Here is a 21,887-nt window from a genome sequence, read left to right as displayed (position 1 = left end):
TACACTGACGGATCACTTCTTGATGGGTCCACTGGCTTCGGTATTTTCAATAACAATTTAACCGTCTCCCATAAGCTCGATAATCCTGCTTCTGTTTACGTCGCAGAATTGGCTGCAATTAAGTACACCCTAGGGATTATCGAAAAAATGCCCTCGGACCATTATTTCATCTTTACGGACAGTCTCGGTTCCATTGAGGCTCTCCGATCGATGAAAGATGTTAAGCACTCTCCGTATTTCCTGGGGAAAATACGGGAACATCTGAGTGCTTTATCCGAAAAATCGTTTCAGATTACCTTAACGTGGGTCCCTTCTCACTGCTCGATACCGGGCAATGAGAAAGAGGACTCTTTGGCTAAGGTGGGCGCAACAAACGGTGATATTTATGAAAGACCAATTGCTTTTAATGAATTTTTCGCACTTGTACGTCAGAATACGATCATCAGTTGGCAAAATGCTTGGACCAGAGGGGAATTGGGAAGGTGGTTACATTCCATAATCCCCAAAGTATCGACGAACCCGTGGTTCAAGCGGTTGGATGTAGGTCGGGATTTCATTTGCGTGATGTCCCGGCTTATGTCCAATCACTATAGATTTGACGCGCATCTCCGTCGTGTTGGGCTCGGGGAAAGTGGTATCTGTGCCTGTGGTGAGGGTTATCACGACATAGAGCATGTGGTTTGGTCATGCCCTGTACACCGTGACGCCAGGTCTAAATTAATAGCTTCCCTGCAGGCCGAAAGTAGGCAGCCGGCTGTTCCTGTTCGTGATGTCTTGGCGAGCCGTGACCTATCCTACATGTCCCTTATATACGTTTTCCTGAAATCCATCCACGCCCCAGTTTAATCCTATTCCCTTCCGCCTACATCCAACCAAACGACAAGAACACGTTAAGACCCCGGATCCGGAAACAGCAACTAGACCCGCACGATACTCTCAGGTCCCGAGGGAGACAACCCAATATGCCAGTCCGTAATATCTTGGCCCAGCAGCGGAACATATTCAATATGCTGCTTACCTATGGCGATGGAAAACCATCAAACAACAAATCAGTGCTTTTAATGCAAAACATTCTAGCTTTAAGTTAGATTTCGTTTCAGCTCGTAGTCGGCTGCAAGGATAAAAGATTTGCTTTTAGTTATTAAGATACTTTAGAAAGTAAGCTACCAGATATAATTGGCGCCGTTAAACATTAAATTGTATTTGTGCCGTGTCAAATAAATTATAGATGAAGAAAAAAAAAGACTGTATCGATGTTATTCAGTGATAATGAGAGTATAGGGATCTCAACCAGATACAGACACAATTGACTCGTTGTTTCTGGGTCTGCGTCGTTTTGTCAATTCGACCATACATTTTCTGTCCAGTTTACATCATCAGAACGTGAACGAGCCCATTGGCTGAAACTTTGCATAGACGTTTTTATAGGCAAAAGAGGCCATTTTGTGCTATTGGTTTAATTTATTGAAACACAACTCATTTTTGAAAAGCTATTGGAAAATGCTATTTCGGATAGGTATTGATGATTACAAAAATTTTTAGAGCCAACACGAATCGTTTGAGCGGTGTGACATCTTCGGCAAAGTTGTAGATAATAGTTTTGTTTAAAAAAAAATATACTCTGAAAACAAATTACTAATTTACAAAAAATAAGAGAAAGTTATAAATTACCTATCGAAAACAGCCCATTTAAAAAAACCGATTTTTTTAATAAAAACTACAAATGTTTTCCTGAACAACGAAACCGGCCATGGAGAAATCAGAAAAAAAGTTATATTTGAGCAATTCTCGTTGAAACCGTCCCACTAGTGACATGAGGTCTTTCAAAAAGGATATTTTTATGTCGAAATGATTGAAAGTAGCGAAAAAATGAGAAAACCACTTTGGTTAGTTCATATTGATGGACCCCTCGGGCACAAATCGGTTGAACGGTTTTTACAAAAATTGATTTTTGAGCAATTCTTGACCTTTTTATTGATTTATTTCTCTTGAATTTGTCATTGAACCCCCTGCAACCAACACATCGTTTTCAAGAGGAAAGATAGAGCTTTCATTTGAAGTAGAAAAAAATTAGCCGCCATCTTGGATCTCGCCGCAATCTTGGATTTCATCAGAAAAACGTGTTTTTGAGCAAGTTCGCAACCACCGATTTTGAATTTGAAATCACCATTGGAAAGCTGAGAAAGAATGCTTTAAGATACATTCAAAATATTAGGTGAGCATTGAGGTTATCTTGTCATTCTGGTCACTTTTCAAAATCGAGCTTCGAACAGTTCAACGCATGACGCGCGTCCAATATCAAGTCATGCTGAGTCTGTGGTGTGTGTCTGTTTGTAGAGTATATTAGGAGCCATCAATGTTCCACGTGGGCAGATTTTTAAGGATTTTGTAACCCCCCCCCTTCCCCTCCCCCACAACTTCTCATATAAATTCTCAAAAATTTGTATGGACTGTGTATATCACACAGACCCCCCTCCCCAAAGTTGAACACGTGGAATGTGGATGGCCCAATGCCTGTGTGACTTTGGGTCTGTCCACGAATTACGTATAGCAAAAAATCGTATCGTTGATCCCTTTACACTGCATTCACATTGTTTATTTCTTCACTCCCTCGCTCCTCCTTGAGTGTAACGTAATTTGTGATTAAGCTTCTCTACGATTTTTTTGCTAGAACAAAGTTTGGTTCCTTGTACGGAGGACAGTTTTCGCGTGTACAATAATTAAACAAATTAATGTTAGATGTTGTTTTTGCTATTGTTATATACTGTTATTTTTATGCATTAAACTACTATCAACAAACTTAGGTATGGTATTCCAAGTATAGTATGAATCAAGTATATCCCGAGTAATCTGGAGAAGATTTAGGTATGCCAGCGTAAATAAAGTTAGAGTAGAATCATCACTTTTTTTATCCCTAGCAAATTCTTATCGACGAAAAGGGTACGTTTGCTACCTAACAAAATTCAGCTATTTTTTTTTCTTTATTCTCGCTTGTTTTCCGTCGGTCTAGTTCCGCCACTGTTGTTGTGCCAATCACCGACGCCCAGGGAGGCGGGACCCTAACTCACGACCCGGTAATTAACGGAACGGCGCCAACAGCTTTACTTCCTCATGCGATGGAAGGCGTGATCCCAGAGATTTTTCGCCTCAGAAAATCTCCCGGTGTCGGCTAGGATTGAATCTAGACCAGTTGGGTTGGTTGTGAGTGGATCACGCCACCCCACAACCATCGACACCTATGTCGGCGTTGGAATTCGAACCCAGGCGTCAAGCGTGGTTGGTGGAGACATTACCAACCACGCTAGACCCCCGCCTGAAATTTAGCCAATTGATTAAAGGCTATTCTAAAATTACGTTGCGTGGATGCACTTTTTTTTTGTTCACACAACATTTACTTGACACGGCACAATACAAATTAATGTTTTACGGAGCCAATTAAATCTAATGCCTTATGGTCTAAAATATCTTATAAGCTAAAGGCCAATTCTTTACCCTCGCTGCCGACTACGAGCTGAAACTATATCTAATACTAAAACTAACATGGTTTTTTTTTTGTTTCGCTGTTAAATTGGCACCTTGATGCTCTTCAAGTAGCTATAAACATGTAGCATGTATGGCAAGTTTCGCTGAGCGAGAATATCACGAACTGGCACATAGGGCCGTATTCCTCGGGCCCTGAGGGTATCCAAAAGTAGAGATCTGGCGCCGCAGAATTCAGCACACACCCAAACCACGTGTTCAATGTCTTGATACCCCAATCCACAAACGCAATGATTACTGCTCGCCAGCCCAATACCGAGAGATGTGCATCTAGCCCGTAGTGGTTGGACATAATCCGAGACATCATGCGAATGAAATCTCGTCCTACATCCAATCTCCGAAACCAAGGTTTGGTGGAAACCTTGGGGATGATGCTGTGTAGCCACCTTCCCAGTTTTTCTTATCCAACGAGGCTTGCCAGTTGACAAGTGTATTCTGACGTGAAAATTTTAAAAATTCATTGTAGGCAATTGGTCTGTTGTAAATATCACCGTTTGTTGCGCCCACCTTAGCCAAAGTGTCCGCTTTCTCATTGCCCAGAATGGAACAATGAGAAGGGACCCACACTAAGGTAATCTGAGAAGATTTTTCGGATAAAGCACTCAGATGTTCCCGTATTTTCCCCAGGAAATACGGAGAGTGCCTTACATCCTTCATCGATCGGAGAGCCTCAATAGAACTGAGACTGTCCGTGAAGATGAAGTAATGGTCCGTGGGCATTGTTTCAATAATCCCTAAGGTATACTGAATTGCAGCCAATTCTGCGACGTAAACAGAAGCAGGATTATCGAGCTTGTGAGAGGCGGTAAAATTATTGTTGAAGATACCGAAGCCAGTGGACCCGTTGAGAAGTGATCCATCAGTATAAAACGCATTGTCGCAGCTGATGTTTTTATATTAGTTATAAAATATTTTAGGGATCTGCTGCACGCGTAAATGATCCGGGATTCCACGAGTTTCTTCCATCATCGATGTATCGAAAAACACAGTAGAATCAGAAGTATCTAATAAGTTGACACGATTGAAAGTGTATGAGGAAGGATTTATACTTTGAGACATGTGATTGAAATACACAGTCATGAAACGGTAAAAGAAATAAGTTCAACTAGCCTATCGAAATTTTCAATTACCAAGGGGTTCAAAACCTCACATTTGATGAGAATACGAGTAGTCAGATCCCAAAAGCTGTCTTTTAATGGAAGAACGCCCGCCAAAGCTTCCAAACTCTTCGTATGGGTCGAATACATGCAACCTAAGGCAATACGTAAACAGCGATACTGCAATCGTTCCAGCTTGATTAAATGGGTGTTTGCAGCGGAGCGGAAGCAGAAACACCCGTACTCAAGCACCGACAATATCGTTCTTTGGTAAAGCCTTATGAGGTATCCTGGGTGGGCGCCCCACCATGATCCAGTAATTATCCGGAGAAAATTCACTCTTTGTTGACATTTTTCATCATATACCGAACGTGACATCCCCATGTGCCTTTCGAATCGAACCAGACACCAAGATATTTAGATACCAAAACCTGAGAAATCGTTTCACCCATTAACTGTAAGTGGAGCTGAGCAGGCTCACGCTTCCTAGAAAAAACTACTGTCTCAGTCTTCTCCGGAGAGAATTCGATACCTAGCTGTAAAGCCCAAGCAGACAAATTGTCCAAGGTATCTTGCAATGGTCCTTGCAAATCGGCAGCTTTGGCTCCTGTAACAGTGACCACGCTGTCGTCTGCAAGTTGTCTAAACGTGCATAAATTTGCCAGACATGCGTCAATGTCATTCACATAAAAATTGTAAAGAAGGTGGCTTAAGCATGAGCCCTCGGGAAGACCCATGTAGCTAATACTAGAAGTTGCCAAATCGCCGTAAAATGCATATGCTTTTCGGACAACAAATTATGCAAAAAATTGTTCAAAATTGGTGAAAATCCTTGTCGGTGAAGTTTGCCCGAAAGAATGTCAATAGAAACGGAATCAAAAGCCCCCTTAATGTCCAAGAACACAGATGCCATTTGTTCTTTGCGAGCATAGGCTAGCTGAATATCTGTAGAAAGCAACGCAAGACAGTCCTTCGTTCCTTTGGCACGGCGGAAGCCAAATTGAGTATCTGATAGTAGACCGTTTGATTCGACCCACTGGTCTAAACGACGGAGTATCATTTTCTCCATCAATTTCCGGATACAGGATAGCATTGCAATCGGCCTATAAGAGTTGTGATCAGAAGCTGGTTTTCCTGGTTTTTGGATGGTGATCACCTTCACTTGCCTTCAATCCTGCGGTACAATGTTTTGCTCCAGGAACTTATTGAACAAGTTCAACAAGCGCCTCTTGGCATTGCCGGGTAGATTCTTCAACAAGTTGAATTTGATTCTATCTAACCCAGGCGCGTTATTGTTACAGGACAGGAGGGCAACTGAAAGTTCTGCCATCGTAAAAGGTGATTCTATCGCATCGTGGCCCGGAGACGTATCGCGAACAAAGTTTTGCGCAGGAACAGAGTCCGGACATACTTTCCTGGCAAAATCAAATATCCACCTACTTGAAGACTCCTCGCTTTCGTTGACCGTTATACGATTTCGCATTCTTCGGGCTGTGTTCCAAAGAGTGCTCATCGATGTCTCCTTCGACGTTTCGTTTACGAACCGGCGCCAATATCCACGTTTCTTTGCTCGGACCAAGCTTTTGAACTTGGTCTCAAGCTCCAAATACCGCTTAAAGTCGTCGGGTTGACCTTTCACCCAAAAGAAGGCCTTAAACGCGTCGGATTTTTCCGTGTAGACATCGGAGCACTCTTTGTCCCACCACGGAGTGGGAGGCCGTTCTTTGATCGTCACGCCGGGATATTTCTACGTTTGGGCTTGCAACGCGGCGTCGAGAATCAAGCCCGCGAGGAGGTTGTATTCTTCAAGTGGTGGGTGATGTTGAATCGACTCGACAGCTTCTGATATCATTTCCTCGTATAATTTCCAATCGATATTCCGTGTGAGGTCATACGGAATGTCAACTGATCGCGTGCGAGTTGAACCATTATCAATTGAAATTTGAATAGGCAAATGATCGCTACCGTGGGGTTCAAGGACTACCTTCCATATGCAATCCAACCGTAGCGATGTTGAACATTAAGATAAATCTAAAGCACTGGGGCGCGCTGGGGGTTTCGGAACACGTGTCATATCCCCATTGTTTAATATTGTCATGTCGAAGTCGTCGCAGAGGTTATAGATCAAAGAGGAACGGTTATCATTAGAAGGGGTACCCCAAGCCACGCCGTGAGAGTTAAAATCTCCCAAAATCAAACGTGGCGAGGGAAGAAGTTCTATTAAATCAAAGAGCAGCCGTTGCCCAACCTGTGCTCTGGGAGGAATATATATTGAGGCAATACAAAGCTCTTTATCTTGTATTGTCATTTGACATGCGACAGCTTCGACGCCTGGGACCGTGGGGAGGTTAATACGATAGAAGGAATAGCACTTCTTAATCCCTAGAAGTACTCCTCCGTAAGGGGTGTCTCGGTCGAGGCGAATTATATTAAAGTCATGGAAGCTAAGATCTACATTTGAAGTGAGCCAAGTTTCACAGAGGGAAAATGCATCGCATTTATGCTTATTAATCAAAACTGTTGCGGCACCACTGGGCGCACTGTCGGACGCCCTAAGCGCTCCCCAGCTGTGATCGAGAGAATCATCACGACGAATTGGGGCGCTTCGAGCGCTCCCCGGCAGCAATCGACAGAACCAGTACGGTGAGCTGTCATCGACAGATAGACAGATACGCAAGATGGAATTAAGGCAAATCATTTGGACAAAGTGCTATGAACAGTTCAGTGGCCACGTGGCAATTTATCAAAAAGTCCTTTTATAAGTTAAAAATCCGGAAATTTATTGTAAAATCGATTCAAAGTTAATGCGAAGTTTAGCCGGTCTATTGTTTGAAAAGAGCAAGTTGTGTATGAGAAGAAGTTCGGAAAAAAACCATAAAAACGTGAACTACTCATGTTAGTATTTAGAATTTAATATTTTTGCTCAAAATGCCACTAAGGTTTAAATAAAATTAATAGTTTTTAGCTGCTTCTAAACGATATTTGAGCTGCTTAAATAATTGGTTCCGTAAAACGTCCGAACATTCTAAAAAATGAGTATGGAAAACCCGCAACATAACCTCAATGAAGACGCGGATAAGACCAAGTACCATTGTGCGCACTGTGACCAGCCGGAGAATGACGAGTTGCAAATGGCTTTCTGCGATCATTGCCAGAACGGCTACCACTACTGCTGCGTCGACGGTCCCACGACGGAAAATGACGATGAAGAGTGGATGTGCCCCCTGTGTCGAAAATCCGATACCGACAATCCTGATCCGGAAGATGAAGAGATTGCGGCAGCAATAAAAGCAGTAGAGCTGGAGAGGGAACGCCAGCGGAACCGTCAGGCCCAGAAATTGAAACTGGCCCAGATGCAGATGGAACTCGAAAAAGAGAAGCTGGAAATGCAATGGGACTCTGAGAAGAAGATTCTTGAGATGAAGATCAAGGCGGAAACTGACTTCAATCGGAATCACAAGGCCGAACGTAAGGAGTTACAAAAGGAATTGAAAAAGTTGACCAAACAACGACTGCGGAAAGAGAAAAGTGCGAATAAATCCGGTACCGTCGGGAAGAAAAAGGAAACGTCAAACCATACAGAGTTCCGCGACGGGAACGTTAGTAATTCAACTCCAATTCTGCAAGCTGGTGCTTCAGAAACGCAGATCAGGAAAAAGAAATTTAAGCAGGGATCGGTAGTCTTCGGGGAAAAAAGTAAAACCTCAGTGGGGGAAAATAGCAGCTTCGGGGCCGAATCTGAAGACGGCGGTAGCGCCGAATTATCAGATGATAACAGCAGTACCGAATCGTCTGAGAACAGCAGTAGCACCGAATCTGAGTCCGAAGAAAAGGGGTCCAAAAAGAAGAAGAGTGTTAGAGCAGGTCCAACAAAGGCGCAGATGACCGCTCGTCAATTCTTGTCTCGAAAGCTTCCCACGTTCACCGGCCGCCCGGAGGAATGGCCCATATTTATCAGCAGTTATCAAACATCGACAAAAGCGTGTGGATTTTCGAACTTGGAAAATCTTGCCCGTCTTCAGGAGTGCTTGAAGGGTGCTGCCAGAGATGCGGTCAGCAGTCGTCTCCTGTTGCCGGATGCCGTGCCTCAAGTAATGGAGACGCTGCGTATGTTGTACGGACGTCCCGAGCAGCTTTTAAATACGCTTTTAACGAAAGTGCGGAAGGCTGATCCACCGAAATCGGACAAGCTGTCGTCGTTCATCACCTACGGGGTTCTCGTCCAACTGCTCTACGACCACCTCGAAGCTTCGAAATTGATGGACCACTTAGTGAACCCGATGCTAATTCGGGAACTAGTGGATAAGCTGCCAGCGAGCACGAAAATTGACTGGGTACGGTATAAACGGCAAGTGACATCGGTGACGCTGAGGACATTGGCAGATTTTCTGTCCGATTTAGTTTCCGCTGCAAGCTAAGTGGTTAACTACTCGGAAACGTCACCACAGGGCAGTGGTGGTAAAACGGGAAAGCCAAAGAACAACAAGGGCAAAGAGCAAGAGAGTTACGTTTACACGCATAGTGGGTCTGAAGTTGCCGCTCAAAACAAAAAACCGGAACGTACACCGTGTGCGATGTGTGGAGAAACCAATCATCGATTGCGGAATTGTGATAACTTTCGCAAACTCAGCGTACCACAACGGTGGGAAGCGGTTAACAAATGGGAGCTGTGTCCAATATGCCTCAATGCTCACGGAAAAGCGAAGTGTAAGCTGAATATTCGCTGTACCGCAGAAGGTTGCTCGGAACGCCACAATAGACTACTGCATCCTGCCGAGTTTCAGTCAAGCTGTAACACCCACAGCGCTTTATCCAAGGATTCGATCCTGTTTAGAATGGTGCCGGTTAAGATATTCAACGGGAATAAGAGCGTTTCGACAGTGGCGTTTCTAGACGAGGGGTCTTCGTATTCGTTAGTGGCAGTTATTTGACCAGAAAACTGCAGTGCAACGGTATCACCCAACCGCTCCGTATAACGTGGACCGCAGGGGTTTCTAGACTGGAGAAGGATTCGCAAAAAATCCAGCTGACGATCTCAGCTACTGGATCGAATGAAAGATTTATCTTGCAGGATGTACACACCGTAAACAACCTGAAGTTGCCGACACAGGCCATGAGTTTCGCTGACGTAGCCGGAAAGTATCGTCATCTGGAAGGGTTGCCAGTGACCGATTACGCTGCATCTGCACCATTGCTTCTGATTGGACTCAAACATATCGAGCTTTTCGCCCCGTTGAAATCTCGCGTCGGTCAACCAGGCGAACCGATTGCCGTGCGCTCTAAACTTGGTTGGACGATCTACGGCCGCAAGAGTCAACGCAAGGTGAGGGATTTCTAGCACAACACTCGTGTGCTGGATTATCGAATGCAGAGCTACACGATCTTCTCAAGTCACAGTACACAGTCGAAGAAAAGGGCTTCTCGGCGGATTTGATGCCGGAATCAGACGATGATCGAAAAGCTCGGGAAATACTGGAGGAGAAAACTGTTCGCGTCGGCGATAGGTTCATGACTGGACTGCTGTTCAAGGAAGACAACCCAACGTTTCCGGACAGCCTACCGATGGCGCTGCGGCGCATGAACAGCCTGGAAAAGAAAATGTCGAAAAACCCTAAGTTGAAAGCTGCAGTGAAACAACAAATAATCCAGTATCTGGAAAAACGCTACTGTCATAAAGCAACGAAGGAGGAACTGGCATCTGTAATCCCTGGCAAGGTTTGGTACTTGCCGTTAAACGTTGTTGTCAATCCGAAAAAAGACAAGATTCGCTTGGTATTGGACGCGGCGGCCGAAGTGAATGGTGTGTCGCTCAACTCCAAGCTCCTGAAAGGGCCGGACTACTTGGCCTCTCTACCATCCGTGATCGCCAAATCTCGGGAGTTTCTCATCGGATTTGCAGGTGACATCCGTGAGATGTTTCACCAGCTCAAAGTTCGACCGGAGGACAGACAGGCGCAACTGTTTGTATTTGGAAACGAAATCTACGTGATGGATTGTGTCATTTTTGGAGCCACCTGCTCTCCTAGTATGGCAATGTTCGTGAAAGACAAGAATGCTCGGGACTACGCTGAACAGTTCCCAGAAGCTTATGATGCAATCGTCCACAAGCACTATGTGGACGATTACTCCGACAGCACGAACACTGTCGAAAAGACTGTCCAGCGGGCAAGCGAGGTAAGATTCGTTCACTCTAAAGGCGGTTTCGAAATCAGAGGCTGGGTGTCAAATTCTCTGGAATTCCTGGAACGCATGGGTGAAACGGAGAAGAAACAAGCAATTCATCTCGACTCGGCTAATCCGGAACGCGTTTTGGGGATAGTGTGGAACACAAAGGACGACGTCTTCGCATTTACAACCAAGATGCGCGACTCGTTAATGCCATACCTGTACGATGGAAAGGTCCCTACGAAACGCGTAGTGCTTAGTTGCGTCATGAGTCTCTTTGACCCGTTAGGACTATTGGCGCCGTTCACATTTTTTGCGAAAGTGCTGATCCAGATCCTCTGGAGAAAAGGCTGCGAATGGGACCAAGTCATCAACGGAGAAGCGCTGGAGGGTTGGAAACGGTGGACGAGCTATTTGGGAGCTGTAGAAGCGGTAAAGATACCGCGGTACTACTTCGGCGACGGTCTAGCTCTCGACTACTCAACGCTGCAGCTGCACATTTTCGCAGATGCAAGCGAGAATGCATACGGCTGCGTAGGCTACTTCCGCATCTTAGCTGGGGAGGTCCCTCGATGTGCGTTGGTGCAAGCAAAATCAAAAGTCGCACCGATCAAGCAAGTGTCGATCCCGCGGCTGGAATTGATGGCGGCCGTACAAGGAGTTCGTCTTGCGGAAAACATCAAAGACAATCACAGTCTGAACATAGAACAAGTGTTCTACTGGACAGACTCACGCACCGTTCACTCATGGGTTGTTTCCGATCAAAGAAAATATAAGGCTTTCGTTGCATTTCGGATTGGAGAGATTATCAGCCGGTCGCGGCCATCAGAGTGGTGGTGGGTGCCCACTAAACTGAATGTTGCGGACCAACTAACGAAATGGAGCAATGGTCCGCAGCTTGATTCAAACAGTTCTTGGTTGCGGGGTCCGCAGTTTTTGTACAAATCAGAAGCTGAGTGGCCATTACAGCAATTCAAAAAACCGAATGTCGAAGATGAGATGCGAGCAACATTCCTGCTACACGACGTCGAAGTACAAGGTCAGTTGGTGGACATATCCAGATTTTCTAAGTGGAACGTGCTTATCAGAACGCTGGCATGTGTAAATAGGTTCATCAACAATCTGCGAGCGAAGCGACAAGGGAAGGTGATAGAAGTTGTTCCAGCACCGCCGAAAATTGAAGCATTAGTACTAAGGAAGCTATCGGCTATCGAGAAGCCGATCGACCGCGAAGAACATCAAGTAGCAGAAAGAGCGTTGTTGAAGTTGGCACAAGTGGAGGCATATCTGGACGAAGTGAGAACTTTGTTGAAGAGTCGTCAAGCAAAATGTTCAACTGGAGTGAGTCTGGAAAAAAGCAGTCTTCTCTACAAGCTGTCACCGATACTGGATGAGTTTGATGTAATACGAATGGAAGGACGGTTGGCCACGGCGGACTTCTTACCCTTCGAACTGCGTTACCCGATAGTGTTGCCAAGGGGGCATCAGATCACACGTAAACTTCTGGACCATTATCATCAAAAGTTCGGCCATGCAGGACGGGAGACGGTCACCAACGAAGTGCGACAGAGGTTCTGCATTCCGCATCTTCGAGCCGAAATAAAGAAGGTGATGGACAGTTGCATGTGGTGCAAAATTAAGAAATGCAAACCTGACACACCGAGAATGGCACCGTTACTAACACAGCGTATAACGCCCAATCGTCGTCCGTTCAGCTTTAGTGGAGTCGACTTCTTCGGTCCCCTGGAGGTAACCGTCGGTCGACATGTGGAGAAACGATTGGTGGCGTTGTTCACATGTCTCGTTACCAGAGCAATCCACCTAAAAGTGGCCCATAGTTTGTCAAGCCAGTCCTGCTTGATGGCAATAAGACGGTTTGCATGTCGACGGGGAATGCCAGCGGAGTTCTTCTCAGACAACGCGACCAATTTCGTAGCAGCGAGTCAAGAGGTGATGAGGAACATCGTGATGAGCTGTAGTGAAGCGTTCACGGACGCAAGAACTAAATGGAATTTCATTCCACCAGCGGCCCCCCATATGGGCGGGGCCTGGGAGAGAATGGTTCGATCTGCGAAGGGGGCTTTAGCGGCATTGGACGACGGAAGAAAACTTACCGACGAAGTATTGCTAACGGTTCTGGCTGAGGCGGAAGATGCGATCAACTCAAGACCGCTAACATATATGCCGCAGGCGCCGGATACGGTGGAGGCTTTGTCACCGAATCATTTTCTGCGAGGTTATCCATCAGGAGGAACAGAGTCGTACGTTATCCCCGCAAACAAAGCAGAAGCATTACGGGATGGTTACAAGCGGTCCCAGTGGTTGGCGGACAAGCTATGGCAGAGATGGTTGCTGGAGTATTTGCCGCTCGTCAACAAGCGTACGAAGTGGTACACAGATCATGAACCGATCAAAGTCGGCATTGTGGTCTATCTGGCGGACAACGAAAATAGGAAGACGTGGGTCCGGGGAATCGTCGAGCAAGTCATAAAAGGCATCGACGGGCGCGTCAGACAGGCGATTGTACGAACAACCAACGGAGTCTTCAAACGTCCAGTGGCTAAGATAGCGGTGCCTGAAATTGAAAGCTGTAAGTCTGGCTCCAATCCGGAATCTACACCAGAATTACGGGGCGGGGCTGTTGCGGCACCACTGGGCGCACTGCCGGACGCCCTAAGCGCTCCCCAGCTGTGATCGAGAGAATCATCCCGACGAATTGGGGCGCTTCGAGCGCTCCCCGGCAGCAATCGACAGAACCAGCACGGTGAGCTGTCATCGACAGATAGACAGATACGCGAGATGTAATTAAGGCAAATCATTTGGACAAAGTGCTATGAACAGTTTAGTGGCCACGCGGCAATTTATCAAAAAGTTCTTTTATTAGTTAAAAATCCGGAAATTTATTGTAAAATCGATTCAAAGCTAATGCGAGGTTTAGCCGGTCAATTGTTTGAAAAGAGCAAGTTGTGTATGAGAAGAAGTTCGAAAAAAAAACCATAAAAACGTGAACTACTCATGTGAGTAATTAGAATTTAATATTTTTGCTCAAAATGCCACTAAGGTTTAAATAAAATTAATAGTTTTTAGCTGCTTCTAAACGATACTTGAGCTGCTTAAATAATTGGTTCCGTAAAACGTCCGAACAAAAACTTCAAATGAATCAATTTTTGGGATAATACTTCTACAACTCCACTGTAAAATAGAGATAGAATCCTTCATCTCAGTCGATGAATTAGCCACCGAAGGATACGATCGCTGCAAGGAGGGGCCATTTAGCAGTCAACTGCCTCAAATACGTTTTAACTGTTGGTAGAAATGCCAGCAGAAGACTTTTAAGAGGATCAGTTATGTTGAAATTTTCAAAAATCCAGTCCACAATATCTGAAAACTTCAGCAGTCCAGATTCTGGCTGAATCTTGGACGAAAAAGAAGGAACAGTTGGGTTTTTTGATGTTCCTGGAAGTGCCGGAAACTCGTTACTTGAATTCAGTTTTGCCAATCCCGGAGGAGTTTGCTTCGGATTTTCTACAGCACTTTTTTGTTTCTTAGTATCAGTCACTTCAGATGGAGACCTTCTCCGTCCTTTCCTAGGAAGCCTAGGAGAAGAAAGGTTTTTCCTCTTCCTAGATTTCCCAGGTTCAACAAAAGAAGATTCCCCAACTGAATCGTCAGAATCAGACTCATCGGATTGCAAGACCTCGAAGAGATTCGGGGAAACCAGTCTGATGGCAGCGGCCTCTTTGAGCATTTCTGCGAAAGTGCGCTTAGAGCGCTCTTTCAGAGACCACTTGATCTTGTCTTGGCGCTGTTTGTACGCGGGACATGCAGACAGCTCATGCGGAGTCTGCCCACAATAAAGGCACTTTTCAGCACCCTTATTACAGGCGTCATCCGCATGTTGCTCTCCGCACTTGCCACAACGTGCTTTATTGCCACAGTGGGAGGCCGTATGGCCCAACTGTTTGCACTTGAGGCAATTCATTACCCGCGGTACAAACAAGCGCACGGGCAGACGCACCTTGTCCACGAGCACATAGCTCGGCAGAGCAGATCCGGCGAAAGTCACGCGAAAAGAGTCTGAAGGGGTGTAAGTTTTTACACCCTTGTCGAGCGATACTGAATGTAATTGCTTACATTCAAGTATCCTGGCAGGTTCAAGGCTAGAATCCTTGAAAAGGCCTTTTCCAGCTTTCAACAGGTCCTCGACAGTCAGACTTGATTCGCTGACCACACCGTCAATCTCAACTACGCGAGCTGGAATGTACACGTGGTACTCCCGCGTGAAGAGCTCACAAGCAGCAATCTCGTTTGCTTGCTTGAGGTCGGACACCAAAACACGCAGCTTATTCGGGCGCACTTTGGTAATTTCAGTCACGGCTGTAAACCGTGCCAGATCTTAACATATTTGCATTGTGTTTAATGCTTTCACTTTCGGCCGGAAAAATACAGCCCCAAAGCTTTGCCCTCCGGATACTGCTTAAGCCGATGTGTAGCTTCCTGCGGGGTTCCATTCTTAACCCTTGGAACTTTGTATCCGGGAGGGCTAGGCGGTAGAACGAGCGGGTTTTCATCCCCGCGTTCGTCGTCCATGTTGGACGCGTAAGCCACACACGCAAAATGCCAATCAACAAATAATATTGTAGAAAAAAACCAAGAAAAAAAAACTACTTATCTTCTGCAGCCGCTCTCCACCGCAATCAGCGCACGGGCGATGCCAATCTCCAGTCCTTCACTCAAGAGTCCGGTAGCAAAAGCTGCAGCCGCTCCAGCCACACAGCAGCACCAGTACAGCCAAACAGCAGTACGCCGGGTACTGGATCTCTCGCAGTAGCGACACAACGTACAGTCTGTGGCGTACGGTACCAATAGGCGATGATGCGTTCCTTTGTCTTCAATAGACGACTGGTACTGGTACCGAAGAAATCTAATGACAGTGAGAAAAAATGGCGTTTGGTTGTCGATTTCAGACAACTCAACAAAAAGGTTCTAGCCGATAAATTCCCGTTACCGAGAATTGATGACATTTTAGATCAACTCGGTAGAGCAAAGTATTTTTCAACTCTAGATCTCATGTCAGGTTTTCATCTAATACCGCTAGACAACGAATCTAGAAAATTTACCGCCTTTTCAACAAAAAATGGTCATTACCAATTTACTAGATTACCTTTCGGACTGAATATTAGCCCGAATAGTTTTCCCCTGGGCTTGGTGGTTGAGCTCCTATCTCGGGTTCTTATAGCTTTACGGAATCCTAAGATGGAGCCACAAAACTATTGTATGAGAGTTTTGACAGCCCAAGGGCGCGTGCTCCCGGGTGGCGGATGGAAGCTAAGGGAGATGATGAGAGTCAGATACCTATGTTGTAGTCTTTCCTACTCTGATCTCGGCAATCTCCTATGTGAGAAAGTTTCTTAACAATATCAATTAACACTAAAGGATTTTTCTCACACGTGGACCACACCACTTAGTGCAAGCTCTTTTCTTGTCTATATCCATGAATGCATTACAGTCCCACATGATACTTCGTTAATTATTAGTTAAAATGAATTAATGCTTTTACTTTTTTCTGGCAGTGTGACTCTTATGCATTTATGGATGGACTGTAGTTAAACGTGAACTCAAATTCTTCACTTTTTACTGTTAGTTTCATGTGCAAAGTTGTATTGTTGTATGTAGTATTATTTAGTAAACGTGTACGTGGTTTCTTTATAGACTACATCGCTCATATATACATTCTTTTTCTTTTCTCTTTCCCTTTTTGTTTTTTTTTTTCATTTAACCTTTACGATTTCATTCCGAGTTTCATAATCGCATCCCATGACTCACAAACGCTTACGTGTAGTGGGAAAAGATAAGATCGGTCAATTTCTAATGTCCCATTTCTTCTTTTTCTTTTATTTTCTTTCCTTTTTCGGCTCCCGGGGAAACACGAGCTAAATGGCTAAAAGGTAACATAGAGGAAGACACACGAAATAGAACTATCAAAGACCGCAGAAAAGGGTACAACGCAAATCAACACACCAACGGATCTGGACAAAGCACATCAAGGATTACATTCAAAGAACAGTATCAACGTCAGTAATAAAACAGAGAGGTAAAAGAAGTCAAAAACGGTAAGCGGAAGTTAAAACAAAGCAGGTATGAAGCAAACAAATTATTTAAAATCACTGAAATTGTAAAACACAACATTGACAGATATCTCTCCTCATCTATATCTACTTCTTCCTTTCCTGCCCTATCTGCAACTATTATCACTGTTACTTCGACTATCCCCTATATTCAACAACTTAACTTACTATCCGGCAGTCCCAAGCAGGATTCATTAGACCCCTGAGGTTATTATTCTGCGATGCCAAATCTACATCTCTCTATTGGTACAGCATGGAAAGTGATTAATCACTGGAGACTTGGCCCTACGGCCCCCTTCTGCACCCAAAAACGAAAACGAAAAACGAATATTAGCCCGAATAGTTTTCAACGAAAGATGACTATAGTAATGGCAGGTTTGACGCCAGAGTTAGCATTCATTTATATTGATGATATTGTCATAATTGGTTGTTCAGTTAATCATCATCTTTCGAACTTAGCTCAAGTTTTTGAACGTTTGAGATATTATAATCTGAAACTTAATGCACAAAAATGTAATTTTTTTTAGCACCGAAGTGACATACTTGGGTCATAAGATTACGGATCAAGGTATGTTACACGATGATTCGAAATTTAAAGCTGTGTTGAATTACCCAGTACCAACAAATGCAGACGAAGTTAGAAGATTCGTTGCATTCTGTAATTATTATAGGAAATTCGTGCCAAATTTCGCAACTTTGGCATATCCTTTAAATCAGTTGTTAAAGAAAAACACGACGTTCATTTGGACTGAGAAATGTCAAATTGCTTTTGACAGTTTGAGAAATATTTTAATATCACCAACATTGTTACAATACCCAGATTTTTCAATTTATATTGACGACAGATGCTTCAGACGTTGGATGCGGAGCAGTTCTGTCTCAACAAACACAAAACGGGAATTTACCAATCGCTTTTGCAAGTAAAGCATTTATTCAAGCAGAAAAAATAAACCTGTTATTTTGAAAGAATTAACGGCTATTCATTGGGCCATTAATTATTTCAAGCCTTACTTGTATGGAAGAAAATTCACAGTTCGGACAGATCATAGACCTTTGGTTTATCTGTTTGGAATGAAAAATCCTACTTCTAAATTGACCATAATGCGTCTCGATTTGGAAGAATATGACTTCACAATAGAAAACATTCCAGTAGGAGCAAATGCGTTGTCAAGAATAATTACAACCTCAGATGAGTTAAAGGACATAAATATATTAAAAATAAATAAGAGATCTATGACTAGACAGACTCGAAATAGTAAAATTAATAATACTATCATGAATTAACGGAAGTCGACGCCAGAAGAGATTGATCACCTCTCTGCGTACTCGACTTATAACCCCTCTGAAACAAATAAATTACTTAAGTTAGAAACAATTGTCATCGCAAATAAATTAAAATTTATAATCAAGAAAAACAGTAAAATTGTTGCACAAGTGCATCAACAGTTAAATAACGGAAGTCAAATTTTAGAATCTGCTCTTCTGAAATTAGAGGATATCATAGTAAAAATGAATCAAGAAAGAATAGAAAAATCGAAAATAGAAGAAAACTAGATCCATTTTATAAAGGTCCATATATAGTAGAAGAACTTTTAGACCCAAATTGTAAAACAAAAAATATTAAATCAAACCATACAATACTAGTTCACAAAAATCGTTTAATAAGAACATGAAATTCGTATTTTATCCGGTTTGTATCATCTATCTTAAACCAAATATTCAAATTGATAAACAAAACCATTGTATTTGCTGATAGTTATTCTTTATAATCAAATATAAAATCTTTTGTAAGGAAACATACCATACTCAATTTTTTCAAATTTATATAGACATGTTGACAACAATAAATGTTCTCACTCCGTTTTCAAATTTATGTTTCTCTTGGAGGGATGGTATCATATATTCAGGATCATATATTCAATATTCAAGAACCTTTTCAACATTCTTTCCACAAATACCTAATAACTTTTCTCAAGATCATAAATTAGTAACAAAATCCAAAAGAACCTTTTTCTCTCTGGTTCCTAAGAAATACCAAAGCAAAGTCTTACTTTGTTTCCCACACACAAGCCTTCCAAATAAAGTAATTACCAAACCACTCAAGATTTCCCACAAGTCCCAAAACGATTAACCAATCCTTAACGTTCCCACAAGTTAGACGAACATGTCCAACAGTTGAAACTGGGTCATGTTTGTTCCCGTCAATAAATTATTCCGAACTTCATAAGTTGCATAACCGAGCCAATGCACTTGTCCCAGTGCATATACCCGGCTAATGTTTTTCTTCCCAGGCCACAGTGCGAGAGTCAAATTACATTGCCTCACACTGTGTCTGGACCTATCCCAAGCCTAGCGCGACGAGCGCACATGGCTAAGCGTACATGGCTAAAGTAGTAAACAAATACCACAAACGTGTGTGTTCGTATATTATATATTTTGTTTACCAATCGAGTCGGTGGCATCAAGCTAGCCCGCGATTGGATGATAGTTATTTGAGTGGTATGTTTTCCCCCACTTTCGAACTACTAAAATTAAGCAGCGAAAAATTAGTTGTAATGAACCAATCTGTAAACTGAAAAAGAAAAATAAATCCATTCTAATTTGAAACATCACACTGAGTAGTTGTGTATGTTTATTTCAGGATGAACCTGTTTTGCACTGACTCAATTATATTCTTCCAAATCTCCGCATTAAGGCACCAAACAACAACGGATGTTTCTAGCACCGACCGCACCAGGGAAAAATATAATGAACTCAGGCAATATGGGTCTGAAAATTCTTTGGCGATTCGAATTATAAACCCTAGGTTTCTATTCGCTTGTGCAATTATGCTCGTGTAGTGATCTCTAAAGGATATTTGAGAATCTAAGAGCACACCAAGATATTTAACTACAGTGACTCTTTCAAGCGGCTGACCAAAGATTGTGTAACTCCATAGGATTGGTTTTTTTCTACGAATGAATGAAATCGCAGAGCATTTGGAGATACTAACTGTCAGGCAATTGCGTGTGCACCAGTTATAGAAAGCATCATTGTACTGCTGTAGTTCCTCACAGTCAGCTGTAGATCTTACGACGAGGAAAATCTTCAAATCATCGGCGTAGATTAATTTACATCCTGGCGCAATGACAAAACAAACATCGTTGAAGAACAAGGAAAATAGCAGCGGTCCAAGGTTGCTTCGCCCGACAAGTTTACAAAACTGTAAGACTCGCTGTTTCCTAGTTTCACAGACAGAGTACGACCAACTAAGTAAAATTGAAGCCAGCCGACCAGATTCGATGTTGCACCCAGCCGCTCAACTTTCGCCAGCTAGATGTTGTGGTCAACGCGACCAAATGCTGCTTGGAGATCCGTGTAAATAAAGTCTACTTGAGCACCATCTTCCGAATGTTTGATACAATGAGAACTCAACTTAACAAATCTAGATTATGAAGTCATTGGAATTGCTGATGATATTACTAGTTTAGTTAGGGGTAAATGTGGGCCTACTATTACTAATAGAATGCAAACTGCCCTAAACTACACACTCAAATGGTGTAAGCTGGAAGGACTAAACGTTAATCCTTCTAAAACAGTCAATATCCCATTCACAAGAAAGAGAAAGTATAATATTGCAACTCTTAAGTTGGGAGAAACACAATTGGAGTAATCCAAGCGAACCAAGTACCTAGGTGTCATGCTTGACCATAAGCTTAACTGGGACAACCATCTGGAGTACGCAATCTCAAAAGTCAACAATGCTCTTTGGGCTTGCAGCAATACGTTTGGTAAAAAGTGGGGACTCAAACCAAGGATGATTCATTGGTTTTACTTGGCTATAGTGAGACCCAGAATAACTTATGCCTCGTTAGTGTGGTGGCCTAAAACTACACAAACATCAGCTCAGAAAAAGCTGGATAAGCTACAACGTCTGGCATGCCTATCAATAACTGGAGCAATGGCCAGCACACCATTAAAAGCCTTAAAGGCTCCTTTGTATCTTCTACCCTTGCATCAATATGTGCAACTTGAAGTGTAAAAAGGTGCTCTCAGGCTCAAACGCGTTAAACTTCTTCAAGGAGGGGATCTAAAAGGACACTTACGAATCCTTAAAGATTTTCAACTGAACAACTTAGTAACAATGTATGAAGACTGGATGGAATCCAAGACTAACTTCAATATTCCCTTCAACGTGATTGATTCCTCTCGCAGCGAATGAGAAGAAGGAGGTCCTAAAACTCGTCCAGGATCATTCTTGTTTTTTACAGATGGCTTTAAAATGGGTGAATCTACAGGTGCTGGGGTTACTGGACCAGGAATTAGTAAATCAAATACAATGGAACAGTGGCTCACTGTCTTCCAAGCTGAAATAAATGCTATCCTAACATGCACAAATATTTGTTAGGCTAGAAAATATAGATATGACAATAATTATATTTTCTCTGATAGTCAAGCAGCTCTTAATGTACTTTACGAACTGATTTCATTTTTGTCATATGACTTACATTTTGAGTTTAGTAAAGCGGGCAATGTATGCAGTTTGCGAGGCTGGACGAGGGAAAAATTTTTCTAAGCCTAAAAGTCACACCTTCTATTCCCGTTCATTTTCGCATCCTCGCAAACTGCATACATTGCCCGCTTTACTAAACTTAAGCTCTTAATGCACTCAAAGCAAAGCCTACACATGTCAGTCGAAGTTGTTTGTATTTTATCCCTACGACAACTGACTGTAACAAACGATGTAAATCTATACTGGGTGCTTGGTCACTGTGGTATGAAGGAAATGAAAAAGCCGATCTCTTGGCAAGAATTGGTTCTTCAACCACATTCGTCAGACCGGAACCATTCTGTGAGGTTTCTACATCCTGCCTGAAATCAGAGCTCAGAGTCTGGGAAGCAATGATGATTGGTGCTAACTGGAGGGGTACCTCCAATGCAAGACAATCTAAACTATTCATTACACCTTGTAATTAAA

General features: G+C 43.2%; 1 protein-coding gene across 28 annotated transcripts in view; it reads left to right on the top strand.

Annotated features, from left to right (window-relative positions):
* The window catches only part of LOC129732737 (GAS2-like protein pickled eggs), a 1,144,034-nt gene that overhangs the window by 725,313 nt on the left and 396,834 nt on the right, over positions 1-21,887 (top strand). The window contains exon 1 of one of the 28 annotated variants that reach the window (XM_055693890.1): positions 10,060-16,915. The exons of 26 other annotated variants lie outside the window; for them this stretch is intronic. In XM_055693890.1, the coding sequence (XP_055549865.1) occupies positions 10,071-13,496 (3,426 nt within the window). In that variant the 5' untranslated portion in view covers positions 10,060-10,070 and the 3' untranslated portion in view covers positions 13,497-16,915. Of the gene's footprint in view, positions 1-10,059; positions 16,941-21,887 lie in introns of those variants that run through there. One more of the 28 variants, XM_055693889.1, reaches the window with a different exon arrangement.

This window comes from Wyeomyia smithii, chromosome 3 (genome assembly GCF_029784165.1).
Source record: "Wyeomyia smithii strain HCP4-BCI-WySm-NY-G18 chromosome 3, ASM2978416v1, whole genome shotgun sequence".
Classification (NCBI taxonomy): Eukaryota; Metazoa; Arthropoda; class Insecta; order Diptera; family Culicidae; genus Wyeomyia; species Wyeomyia smithii.
Note: the sequence above shows the minus strand (reverse complement) of the source record. Positions and strands in the feature narration are given on the sequence as shown.